Genomic DNA, 14,043 nt, shown 5'->3' on the forward strand with positions numbered 1-14,043 from the left:
TACGATGACCAAATTGAGATTGAAAGACAAATATGAGGACCAAAAGAGGATTTTAACCTAACAACAAACTGGAAGTGAGCGTCCACTGATTCAATTTTGCTTTATACTATTCAAATTTATAGACAATAGTTTCTTTTCTTCACAAAAGTGTTATCACTAGTCACACTTTCTCGACAATTTTGAGATAACAAATTTATCATAACTTTGAGACTGTGCATTTTAAGTATTGTTTAAAATATAAGCGTACTTTTAGACGGATAACTTTTAGATTATGATTATTTATGTAGACAATTCTTATAATATTTTTAAATTGTGTTATTAATTTGTGTCACATGACTTTAAAATGTGACTAACTATCACAAATATAATTATTATAAAACATATAATATACGAAATAATTAAATACAATTGATAAGAATGATAAGTAATAAGACTTAAAGATAACAAAAATAAAAATCGTAAGCATTAAAACTAAAAGAGTTAAAAGGTACCAAAAATATCCCTTAATATTTCTACACTTTTTGAATAAAACATTCTTCCATTTTTCTCCACTATTATTTTGGGTCCAATATAGAAAAATTAAACAAACTTTTTTAAATATGTAAATGAAATGGGATAAGTACAAACTACCCAAACTAATTATAGTATGTTATTATACTTTCTTTATGCAAATTGATAGTATGCAAATTGAACAATATTTTTCAATTTTGTTCTATCTTTCCTTCAAATTTTATACAAACAACTATGTTTTTAATAACAAAATAAGTATTTTTAGATATTCGTTTACAAACTAATGTTATAAAGTAAATTCTAATAAACCTTAAATAATTTATGTACCATCAAGCTTAATAGAATAAATTTATTAAATAAAACATTATATAATATGAAAAATCATAACACATAGATAAGAAAAACATATAAAATATTGTTACAATTATATCAATAAAATATATGTACAAAAACACCTAACTATTAACTCTTGCATAAGAGTAAAAATTATTAAACAAAGCATCTCTATATACATATCTATTATAACGTCTCGCATTTCACTCAATCGCAACGCCGCCTCTATCAAAGGTAAGTTATCTCCTATATCATTCTCTTTTCACACCAAATGGTGATCATTGCAAAAGATTTAAACAAAACACATAAAAAAGAAAAAGCAAAGCAAGCAGGGTAGAAATTAGCATATTATTACTTAACATATTAAATCTTAAATCAACATTCATAACATTTCATAAACATATAATCACACAACAATTGATTCTAGAATAAATTATCTGGATATGATGCTTTGACATAAACTTCAATGAAAACGTGCACCCATGATAGTATTTATACTCTGCAGAGTTACAAATAAGGGTAACTCAACCTACTACTCATAAGGTTAATATTCTACTCCTAAGAGTCAAAAGTCTAGGATAAAGACTTCCTACCATTCTCTCTACCACCCCATTCCTCTCTACATTAGTTGAATAGTTGGTAGAATATCACGATACCTCCTTTCAGAAATCTCATTGTGAAGCATTCACCACCATTTTCTCAAACATAGAACCTTTCCTTCAGGTTATTCTCAAATCTCATACTAACATTCATAATTACACCATTCAATAAGCATCAATAGCTATAAATTTAATAATAATATAACTCATAACAAACTAAATATAACTCAGACAAACATTGAAAACATTTAAAAGAACTAAAAGAAACAAATACCCAAAAAATATCTCTATTTCTTCTAAGATAATTGATTATCTCCCCTAATAATTGATTATTCCAGATAATTCTTACACAAATAGGAGTTCTGATTGAATTAATCGATTATCAAGTAAAATAACTGATTATTCTAGAGAACTCTAAAGTAAAGAAGGAATTTTAACTGAAATAATTGATTATTTATGTCAATTTTTGACAAAAACTAGATTTTATGATTTAATTATACCTAAAACTCATCCAAATAATCAAATTGGTATCCTTTACACTAGAACTAATCCAAAAACATGTTTATTACCACATTGAATACCATTTTGCTCTTTTGATTAAGAATCACGTGCACCAAATTAAATATACATTCTAAAACTCACATACCATATTTTATCCATTTTTCAATCAACTCTTTGGTGAACTAAGTGACCAAACAAGTTCTAAATGGCCTAAAAACAAACCCCAAACATCAAGTTTCTCCCCAAAACAACTTCTTTAGAAATCACTTATCAAAACCCATTCTAGACCAAAGTCCACCATTTTTTTTAACTTATTATCAGACTAAAGTTCAACAATACTTAATCAAATCAAGATAACCAATCTAACATTCTCAAATACTCAAGAATCAAGCACAACAGTAGCAATTCATCTATACACAAAATGCATCAAATTCCACTCAATGTATCAACTTCCTCAAGCAACTCAACATATCAATTTCATGAATCAAATAAATTTTACAATTCAATTACCATACCATCGTATAAACATCAATTAAAACTAATTTATAAGTTAAAATCAATAAAACTAGTTTTCCTTACTTGTTTTGACAATCAAATAACTTTATAAGCTTTAGGATTTCTCCGACAGCCTCACGAACTCTAACTGCTTTTACAAATCATAATAACTTGATGAGAGCATACCCTCAGTACCATTGATCAACCGAGAGTTTTAGAAAGAAAAAAAATACCTTGGATTAAAGAGAAACACAGACACATGCAAAGTGCTTAAATCAAGAAAAATCGTATAAATCAACTTACTTTTTAACAAAAATTAATCTGCTAGAAATGAAGATCTCGCCTTAAGAATTTATCAGGCAGTCTTTGATCTTTAGACAAATGAGTAAGGAATTAGAATTTTTAGAGAAAAGGTAGATGAATCTTAAGAAAAATAGTTTTAGAGAGATAAAACTTTTTAAATAATAAAACTCCTTGATAAAAAAATCTACTTATACTTTTGATATATATTAATTAAAATAATAGAATATTATTATTTAAAACACTTTACTATGTCTAATACTCAATTCACTAGTGTAGAAAGGACTTTAGACGTATGTTATTTTGGGCTTTTAACGTTAGATCCCGATCTGACGTCTTTATGGGTGACGTTAATGGGATGTCGGACCTATAGAGTCCGACGTCTATAAAGACGTCGGACATGACATTAACCGACGTTTAAGGACACTATAGACATCGGACATGGCATTAACAAATGTCTACTGAGTTCTCATTGTGTTTTAGTGCAATTTTGCTCGTGTCTTTGGGTAGCCTAGTAGCACCTTCTTCCTTTGCTAGTTTCCTCATAAGAAAAGCTTGCGTCTTTTGGATCTCTTATGACATTTCAACCCATAACCGAACCTCGATCCTTGCCTACTTCCATTCCAACCGCCAATGAAAAAGAATATGGTAACATGAGAACTAGGCAAGGACCCAGGTTCGGTTTTGGGTTGGAATGTCATAAGATATCCAAAAGACACAATTTTTTCTTACGAGGAAACTAGCAAAGGGAGAAGATGCTACTATGCTACCTAAAGACATGAACAAAACTGCACCAAAACACAACGAAAACTCATTTTAACCGGTCTAAATGGAAGATAATCCATCAAAGACTAATTTAATCGGAGTAAAAGTAAGTTTAAACAGTTCAAAAGAGATAAAAACGCACCTGGAAATGTAATGCTGCGGAGATAAAAGGTGAGGAGTAAGACGATGAAGTGCGCGTAACTGTGAGTTCGCGATTTCTGATTTAACAGGAATCAAGACGTCGGTGCCCCTAGTGTCCGACGTTTATTCTCGGCTAGACGTCGGTGACCTCACTAATATGACGTCCATTTGATTTAAAAATTAATATCCGCGATGTATATAGACGTCAGATGTAAGGGATCCGACGTTCGAAACAACTTTTCACCTTTCCCTGTCAAGCCATTTAGACGTCGGGGTGGTGGGATCCGACGTCTAAATGGCGAAAAAAAAATGACTTTACACATTCTGGCGCTCCCATTTTGGCGTTTAATTGTACGAACTGATGTGGTTTAAAGTATAGACGTCAGGCCCCATTAACCGACGTCTACAATGCTAACTTATTTATGAAAATACCACCGATCAATTTTTTACTTTGGATATTATGTGATCCAATGTCTAAGGGGTGACGTTAAAGGTCATTTTTGCATTAGTAATTTTTAGGTTCTTACAATTTCCTATTTTATTGTCTCCCTTAAATCAATTAATTTATATATTATCCCTATTTTTAATTAATTTTTATTATTTTTATTTCTATTTACTTTTCTTCTAATTTTTTTTTTAATTTTTCATTTTTTCCCTTTCCTACAAAAAAGAAAAGAAAAAACTAAAACTCCTCAAAATTTGAGTTCCCCGTAATCGAATTCCTATAAAGCTTTCCCACTAAAGTTTCTAAATAGAAATAGGAAAAGTGAATTCTCAACCTGAATAGAGAATGAGTATATAGAAACAAATTGCCAATGGATCTATTTGAGAATTTGCTTAAAAAAGTTTTATTTTGAGAAAACAAAAAACAGAGTCAGTTGGTCAACGTAATTCACTGTGAATAAACAATAAACCAACAAATAGCATTAACATTATCTTTTAAGGGGTAGGTGAGATGAAGAATAATTGAGAGCTCTTTGCGGTACAGCTCATGGTTAATTACCATTTCATACTGCTGCACTTCTCTCAACTGGATTCTGGATTCTATATTACATTGAAATTACCTAAATTTTGAGGTGAGGGAAGCTTCTAGTCTAGTGAGATCTGAAGAAGAGAAGGTAGAAATTTGTGTTTTTTTAATTGTTTGAAAATGGATAGATTGACATGTGTGTAGTTTTGGTATCTTTAGACACCGAGAAGAACTAGGTGGAAGCAGAGCAGAAAAGCCAGGAACAGTCAACAACCAAGGAAATACTTTCTTTCATGAAGCCTTATTGAATGGTCACAAAGATTTCAAGAAATTGATTGAGGAAACTGCATTTATTACTACAAACAATAATCACAAATCAGTTTTGTACTTAGCAACAGGACATTGTTGATGATGTATTCACCAGAATAACCCTAAACCCTGAAGGTACAATGTTTCTTCATATCTTTCTATTGTGAAAATATTTGATTCACCTCTTATTATTATTGTTTGTTATTTTCCTACAACAAATAATACAATTTATAGAGTCATATTTCATTACCCTTATACTCCAAAGAGACAAAAATGCATATAAATGACTATAAACAATTAATTCATTCACTACCCATAAATTTCCAACAGGGAATACATTAACTATTTATCCAACGACTAATTTATTAACAATTTTCCAACAGGTATTTCAAACACAGAAAAAGAGGTAGGTGGAAGCAGAGCAGAAAGGGCAGGAACAGATTTCATATTGTTACAGAAAAGGAGCATGATGAGATTTCTAAGGTGTGGAGGGAAGACATGTATGAATAATGATGACGTGGAAAATAGCTACAAGGGAGAAGAACAACCTTCAAGGAATATGATAGAAGAAAAGACATTGGAAAGCTCAGAAGAACGACGCAGTGATGAAGCTAAAGCACATGGTTGGTCGTTATTGCCAAAGAAAACATACGATTCAATAAAAGAGAACAAGCCTGAATCCGATTGGAGAGAAATAGACGATGACACAATACTGCAACAGAGGCCTAGAGGAAACACAGTGCTGCATATAGCAGCTCTCTACGGAAATGATAAGTGTGTGGAGAGAATAGTTGAAATCGGTCCAGGCCTTTTGAGAGCAGAAAATGGTAATGATGATACAGCACTGCATGTTGCTGCAAGAGCTGGCAACATCTCTACTCTTAAGAATTTGTTGGATGCACTTTTCCGTCATTTAAATCCAAATTCTGAAGAAGCAAAAGAGGTAATCTTTGTAACTAACAGGCAGAAAAATACTTTCTTTCATGAGGCCTTACAGAATGGTCACAAAGATGTAATGAAGATTTTAGATTCTTCACAAGACTTCAAGAAACTGGTTGAGGAAACTCTTTTTGTTAGTACAAACAATAACGACAAATCAGTTTTGCGCTTAGCGATTGAGAAAGGTTACGAGGACATTGTAGATGATATATTGACCAGAATAATTCCAAGTAATGAAGGTACACTGTTTCTTCGTATCTTTAAACTTCCTCTTCCTATAATTTTATAGATATAATTTTCAACAAGTCATAAATTTCAATGTGAATTTTTTAGATATAATTTATTTAAATTTCTTTAAAAATTGTTTCTAAATTGAAAATTTTACTTAGTTAAATAATTCCAGTTCTCTATACTTTAGAAGTATATTTTTAAATTTTAAATAATTTAGATTAAAATAATATTTTTATTCATATATATCTCGTTATTAGAAGTTGACTTAACTCCACAAAATCTAAACATGTTTTTATACAATATTAGAAAGTGAGATTTAAGCCTAACTTAACTCCACACAATCGGCTTATAAGACGAGGTTTACATTTACTTATATAGACTAAATTGACCTTATCTCTAGTCAATGTAGAGTAAACTAAAGATCATAAGTACTGCTCAATTATGCACTTTTTCACATATCAACTATAGTTTGTCTGCATCTTACAGTTCATAATATGTTACAATATAAAAAAAAAAAATTACTTAACATGTCTATATAGTATTTTTAAAATATCTTGTTGACTTGATATTTTGTTACAGAGAAATATTCACTCCTGGTAAAAGCCAACACAGAACCAATATCGAACCATGTAGAATTCTCCTATCCTGATGGCGGTCCTGTTGGTAAGAACACTATGGAAATAATAACTGTCGAAACGGTACTTCAATTTGTTCACACCTTGTAGAGGACACATGCTGTTATAGACAATTTGTTATATAAGTTCCTCTAAAAAAATTAATTTAAAATTAACTTATTGATTATTGGTTCTAAATTATGAATAGACAATCTATTGAAAAGATGGGTTAGACTATGTTTGACCCTCTGTTTACGTTATGTTAGACCCTCTGATAGAAGGGTTAAATAGAAGAGTTTTACACAAGGGTAAGTAGACTCTCTGCTGTAGACAATCTAGTAGTGTCTCGAGGAACTTAGTGTAAGCTTTTATTAGGCGCGTATGCATATTATTTTGTGTTTGGCTAAACGATTTCAACAATTTCAAAAAAATAAAATAAAATTAAATACATAATATTTAAATTATTTTTAATTGATTTTTTTTATTTCTTAAATAGTTTGTTTATGGTATAGTGTCTAACTCAAACTTGTACCGTTTGGGTCAGCCCTTTAATTATAGGATAAGCAAATGAAGTGATTATGTGGATGTTGGGTTGTAATTGGATCAACGCTAACGTTATTGCTATTCGGTCAATAGTTTGGACAGACAAATAGTTAACAAATTAGAAACAAAATGATTAAAGATATTGATAACATATTGACGATTAATGAAAGTTGTTTATTGCTAACCGATGGAATTTAAAGGTAAGTGCATTTTAGTATATACGGTGTTATTGGGCTAATGTCAATTTAGGGTCCATAAAATACTTATAAATACAGAGCTAAGCTATAGAGGTAAGCAAGTTAAATTGAGTTCTGATACTTAATTATTGATTGAAATGTGACTTGAGTGCCTTTAACAGGTACCTACCCCCAGTTTGGACTCGAAGAGCTTGGAGCAAGTGATTCAGGAGCAAGAAAGAAAGGAGAGCAACAATATAAATGTGTACTTCTCGACCATACTCATTTATATACAGAAACAATTTGTTTTATAGATTAATTAAAATGTCATATATTTTAATTTTTTTGTTTGGATAAAGTAATTTAATTTCTCTTTTAAGTGAAACTTAACTCTACTTTTAAGTTTGAGTTAGCTCAACCTTTGATTTGAAATAACTCATTTGGATTTCGACTTGACTGACTCGACTTAATATTTGGTCTAGGTTAACTTGGCTCAATAATTTCATACTAACTTAGGTTGACAATTCTAGACCAACTTGGCTCAACCTTTGACACGGTCTGGGTCGGCTCAACCATCGATTTAGGACGAATCACTATGAACTTTGGCCTAGCCGACTTGAGTTGAACTTTGACTTGACTTGAACTTTGACCTGAGCCAACTTGGCTCAAACTTTAACCCAATTTGACATTTAGCCCAAGCCAATTCAACTTGACCTTCAGCCAAGGTTAACTCGGATCACCCTTTTTCCAAGCTTGACTTTGCCCAGATCGACTCAATGGTATGTTCAACCTGAGTTGACTCGGGTTAACCTTCAACCTAAGCCGACTTAACTCAACCTTTGGCTTGAGCCTTCTTTGCTTGACCTTCACCCTAGGATAACTTGCATGACCTTTGGTATTGGTCAATTCAGCTTAAACTTCAGCTTGACCTTTTATCCGGACCGACTCGACTAGATTGTTAGCAAAGACCGGCTTTGCTCAACCTTCTGTCTTGGTCGGTGTAGCTCAACCTTTTGTCTTACCTGGTGCGACTCGCACTTCCGCACAAGCTAACTTGGCTCAGCTCTAGCCGAGACGACTCAACTCAACCTTTGGTTTCCTTGAAATCAGCTTGACCTTCGGTTGATGTCGAATTGGCTCGACCTTCGATTGATTCCAAATTGCCTTGACCTTTAGTTTATGCCAAATTGAGATAGATTAACGTGGCTTAACCTTTAGTCCATGTGACTCATATTAACTTTCAGCTCAGGTCCATTCAGCTCAATCATTGGCCTAGTCTTAGTCATCTTGACCTTTGCCTTTGACTGAAAGTTGAGTCAACTTAGTTTGAGTCCACAGTTGAACTAAGTCAGCTTAGGCTAGATGTTAAGATTATTCGACCTGAACTGAAGGTCAATATGAGTCGACTCTTTGGGCTTCTGACTTTTTTCATCTCGGGCAACGAGGAATTCCACAACTTGTGGAATTTTAATTTCATTATAATTTCCACATCTAAGCAAGTCATTTAACTTCAAAAACATTTAAATTCTCTAAATAAATGAATTACTTTCTTGAATTACCCCATCCAAACACAACATTAAGGTATTTAGGTTGTTTTATATATAAAGACCTTTACATGTTAAGATTTGTACATTGTAAGTGCGTTAATTTCCGTGTATAAAGTGTTTTCTTTCAATCGTGTTTTGTGTGATTTTTTGCATTATTATTGTTATGAACCCAACAATTAGCATCACTTGTGGGAACAAGAAAAGAAAGTAAAAAAGTTGAAGAAATATCCACCATATTTAACATCTAGAAGTTTTATTAGGACAATGACTTTGGATTGTTGAGGGTCAAGATGAAAGTCATCCTAATACAACAAGGTTGTGTTAAGGCTCTAAAGGATTATCTGAACATGCCAACATCTATGTCTCAAAAGAAGAAGGTTGACATGATCAATAAAACCAAAAGTGTCATAATTTTGTGTCCCAATGATAAGGAATTGAGAGAACTCACTAAGGAGAAGATTACCACATTGATGTGAGTGAAACTTGAGTCAATTTATTTGGCTAAAGTCCTTGGAACACAAACTTTGTTTGAAGTAAAAATTGTATTCATTCAAGATGATTAAGACAAAAACAATGGTGGAACAAACTAGCTAATTTCAATAGAATTTTGAATGACCTATAGAACTTGAGGTGAAACTTGAGGATGTCAATAAGGCTTCACTTCTTCTTAATGCCTTACTTATGATGTGTGAACACTTCAAAGATGCCTTCTTATTTGGGAAGGAATGGCAATTACTTTAAAGGAGGCGCTAACCTCGATAAGGATTAAGAAGTTTCAAAAGGTTTCAAAATTCTAAGGTAGAGGATAATGAGATGAGTTTGAATGTGTCTAATTCGAAGAGGAAGAAAGAAAAGAAATTTAAGGGAGAAGGCCGAAGCCCTTTTCTTTCTGTCCCTTACGTTCTCTTCTTGAAATTCAATTCTCCTCCCTTTTTCTTGTTTACCAGGTGCATATTTATATACACACATTTGTAATATTATTGTGATCTTGCCTTAATGGCGAATTAATTGTCAATTAGAAAAATAGGGAAATAAATGATCTTGATTGAAGAAAAATAAATCAAATTAAAATCATATTTTTCTCTTTAGGAAGAAATTGAATACAACAATCAATATATTATTTTTAATTATTTCTTGTAATCATTGCCATAATGTTGATTCAAATTATTACCAAATAAAACAAAATTTCAAAAATATTCTAAAGTGATATGCATTAATATTAATTGTTTATGGGCATTTTTCCAAGAAAATCAAATCCAATTCATCTCGTGTAGCACCTCGCCCATTTTATTCACGTGCACCCCCCCCCCTTTTTTTTTCTTCCTTCCTTTTTTTTCCTTTTGTTTTTCTTTTCTTTTACTTTTATTTTTGCTTTTTTTTTTCTGTTTTTTTTTTTGTTTTCTCGTTTTTTTCCTTTTTTCTCTCTTATTCTATTTTTCTTCTTTTTTCTTTTTGTTTGCAATTATTTTTCTTTTCTTCTTTTTTTCTTTTTTTTACAAGACTAAACAAAATAGCAAAATAAAATTAAGAATAACAAAATAAAAAATGAATCAAGTCCTATTATTTAGTCACCCGGACGAAATTGGGTGTTGACACAACTAACATGAGAAAGGTCCACAAAAAGAAGAGAAATGAAAAAGTTAAGAAATATCATTTCGAGAAGGAATTTGTTGATGTTTTTGTAGTGTTTGATAGCTACAATTCTAGTGGGATGCTAATGGCGTTTGCATTTGATGCATAGAAAGCTAGGTCATGGAGTTATGATGCATTATCACATGTGTCCAGTGAACAAGTTCTTTGTGACCTTAGAAATGGGAGAGTGGAATAGTCCTTTACCTACAATTAAACGTATAAAGTGAAAAATAGGCTTAAATATATTTTATAATCGGGAGATGTTGCAAGAAGTGAAGTATGTTCCAAAGATCAAAAAGAATCTTTTGTCAATCATTATGTTTGATCAAAGTGGTTTAACAACCAAGATTCTAAGTGGATCATCTATAACTCCTAAAGAGGAGAAAAAAATGTACGTCTTAAGCCGTTCAACAGTGATCACACATGCATCTGTGACTAGTCAGACAATGCATGTGACTAGTCAGACAATGCAAGACAAAGCAAAGTTGTGGTATCTAAGACTGGGACACATTAGTGAGAACGATTTGGTAGAGTTGAGAGACAAAACGTATTGGGAGGTGATAAGATGGAGTGACTAGAATTTTGTGATAACTACATATTGAAAAGGTCTCACAAACTGAAGTCTAAAACTAATAAGCAAATGGGAAGTAGACTTTTTATTTATGGTCATATGTAGACTTGTGGGTCCAACGTGAGCTCAAACTCATTATGGAGGGTCCTTATTTCCTTATTATCATAGACAATTACTTAAGGAGTAACACCATGGTGAGTAATTAGTAAGGAACCAAACTAAAAGTGTTGAAGACAAAAAATGTGTTGGATTGTTTTTGTGGAGTTCAATGATTTTGAAAGGTACAAGGAATAAAAAGGCATAAGATGGTTGGCTGATAAGATGAACACAAACATTTTGGAGATGGTGAGATGTATGCTTCTAAAGATTAGGTTCCTAAGTCCTTCTAGGGGAAAGCTACGAACATTGTTGTCTACTTAACAAATAATATTTCATTGTTTGCTATAAAGTGCAAGAGTCTTATGGAAGCATGGAGTTGAAAGCCTATAAAGTATGATAATATAAAGACATTTGGTACTTTGGAATTCACATATGCCAAAAAGATAAAGTAGAGTCACAAGATGAAAGGTGTATCTTTATTGGATACGTAAAAGGTGTGAAGGGTATAAGTTATGAAGGTTAGAGTTTGAGGGGCTAGGTGCTCTGTTAGCATATACATCACATTTGTTTGAAATCAAATGGCTATAGTGTACAAAGATCTAGAGAAAGGGATGGAGAAAGTCCATGTTCAGGTGAAACAATCTACTGAAGGATTAGACCCTCTAATTGTTTAAACAATGAGACATAACACTACATAAAAACCTACGACGAATATAAGCCATCAGAAACGTCCAAAATCTGTTTGTATTGTATGTTTTTCGACAAATACCAACAAGCTCAAATCTGTCTATAATGCCCTTGTTGCAAACAATTACTAACGAATATAGACGGTTGGTAATTACCGACGGAATGATCCATTGATAATTATTGACAACCTTCATCCGCTAGTAACTATCACAGGCCTAAATCCGTCAGTAATTACCGATGACTTATGTCCACCGATAATTACCGACAAATATATTCCTTGGTGATTTGCCTGTAATATGCGAAACAGATTCAAGTGCAATACAAGTATTTTGTTTCTCACCACATTGAACCTAGACAATTACAGATAATGAAAATTAAAGAATCTAAATACATCCAAACATCAAACAAGCATTGGTCACAATGAAATCCATATCATTACAAACTTAATATAGTGTCATAAATACAAACTTATAAAAGTGTTTTCAAATCCTATAATATATACATTAAACTAACTAAATATCTAATAATTATCATAGGTATCTTCAGAGTTATTTTCTTTTTTTTTTTTTTTGAGAGTTAATTCAATTTTGCAATTTGAATTTTTTTTTCATCCTTAAATTTTAATTGGGGTTATTGATATTGCAAAGTTTCCCTGATTAGAGACACTCCAATTGATGCATTTGCAACGAATATGGCATAACTGCAACATAGTTTCCCTTGATAATATCTTATCCTCCCGCTTTTCATATATATTTATTGTTATATGTTGACATATTTTTGGACTTGTGATAAGAATTGTAGAAAGATAATTTGGTTTGGTCTTAGTATAAATAATATACAGTCACTGATAATGTAAAAATCAAAGTGTCAAAATTTCTTAAAATGTTATGTATAAAGTTTCTTATTATTATTATGTTTACTTAAAGTTATGTACAGCCGAAGGGCGCATGGCATTTATGGATATGGAAATGGAAAAAATAGGTAGAAGCATGCGAACATTTTCAAAAAATGAAGGCGCCCGATCACCAGCCATTGTGGCAATCTTAAGAGAGAATAAAGGTAATTTTTGTTGTATAATTATAACTTTTCTCTTATCCATAATAGAATAGTAACAATTGAAGATATGAATCAATATCTCTCCACTATTTTTGTGTGTACAGTAATCATGTTAAATTAAGAGGAAGGATCTAGAATTATTTAATAACTTTTAATTAGGTCTATTTTAATTGGACAACTCAACTTGGATTTGTTTATTGATTGGACATTTTGTTTAACTGTTGTTATTTTGATTCAGAATAACGACTTCAAAAATCAGTATCATATTTATACACATTTGTAGTTAGTTTTCTGAACGAAAATTTGATGGAATTAACACAATTAAAAAAATAAATACAACTTTAAATATTCATTCTGAAAAATATTTAACAAAACTGATAAAAACCCTTTTGTAGCTTAATGGAAAATTATTTTTATTTTAAAATTAAATGATTAAATTCTTTAATTTTAAAAATTTTGTAATTAGATCAAGTTAACAAATTATTTATTATAAAGAAAATTTTGACTTTAAAATTACAAAGAAAGAAAAGAAAAACATTTTGCATACTATGTTCTCTTTTAAATATTCAGTATTTTCAAAATTTCTGAGATTTTGATTAGGAAACTATTAGATATGATCAACTCATAACAATATATAATGTTAGAGATTTTGACAACATTTTAATATTATCTACGTGTTATTGTGTGGTTGGTTTAAAATTACTTCTCAATTAATAATAATAATCATAAACACCAAACATAGACCAATGACGACAGGTAGATGGTGTTAAAATGTTATCAAAAAAATGTTGTCAAATATCATTATTAGAGGTGTCAATTTAACCCATGGCCTCAGGGCCAGCCCCAACCCACTATTGAAAAAACCCTATTTTAAGAAGGCCCTTAAGTAGGGGGCCAGAAAAAGCCCCAACCCCCAAAACCCCCTCTCAAGTAGGTTAGGGTCAGGGTTAAAGTGGGTTTAGCCCCACTCCAAAACTTTAATTAAATTTTAGGCTCAGTCCAAAACTTCAAATTAAATTTTAGAA

At 31.5% G+C, this 14,043-nt stretch overlaps 1 protein-coding gene and 1 long non-coding RNA gene across 2 annotated transcripts in view; both read left to right on the forward strand.

Annotated features, from left to right (window-relative positions):
* Positions 1-4,308: 4,308 nt before the first annotated feature.
* LOC111241702 lies at positions 4,309-5,421 on the forward strand. Its single transcript, XR_002667979.1, has 3 exons — positions 4,309-4,762; positions 4,834-5,058; positions 5,307-5,421. It is a non-coding gene; the product is annotated as an uncharacterized LOC111241702 (long non-coding RNA).
* Positions 5,422-5,425: 4 nt separating this feature from the next.
* The window catches only part of LOC106760576 (protein ACCELERATED CELL DEATH 6), an 11,232-nt gene continuing 2,614 nt past the window's right edge, over positions 5,426-14,043 (forward strand). The window contains exons 1-4 of the mRNA XM_022780259.1: positions 5,426-6,101; positions 6,673-6,756; positions 7,609-7,689; positions 12,899-13,021. Coding sequence (XP_022635980.1) covers positions 5,426-6,101; positions 6,673-6,756; positions 7,609-7,689; positions 12,899-13,021 — 964 coding nt within the window. The remainder of the gene's footprint in view (positions 6,102-6,672; positions 6,757-7,608; positions 7,690-12,898; positions 13,022-14,043) is intronic.

The sequence above is a fragment of the Vigna radiata genome, chromosome 5 (genome assembly GCF_000741045.1).
Source record: "Vigna radiata var. radiata cultivar VC1973A chromosome 5, Vradiata_ver6, whole genome shotgun sequence".
Lineage (NCBI taxonomy): Eukaryota > Viridiplantae > Streptophyta > Magnoliopsida > Fabales > Fabaceae > Vigna > Vigna radiata.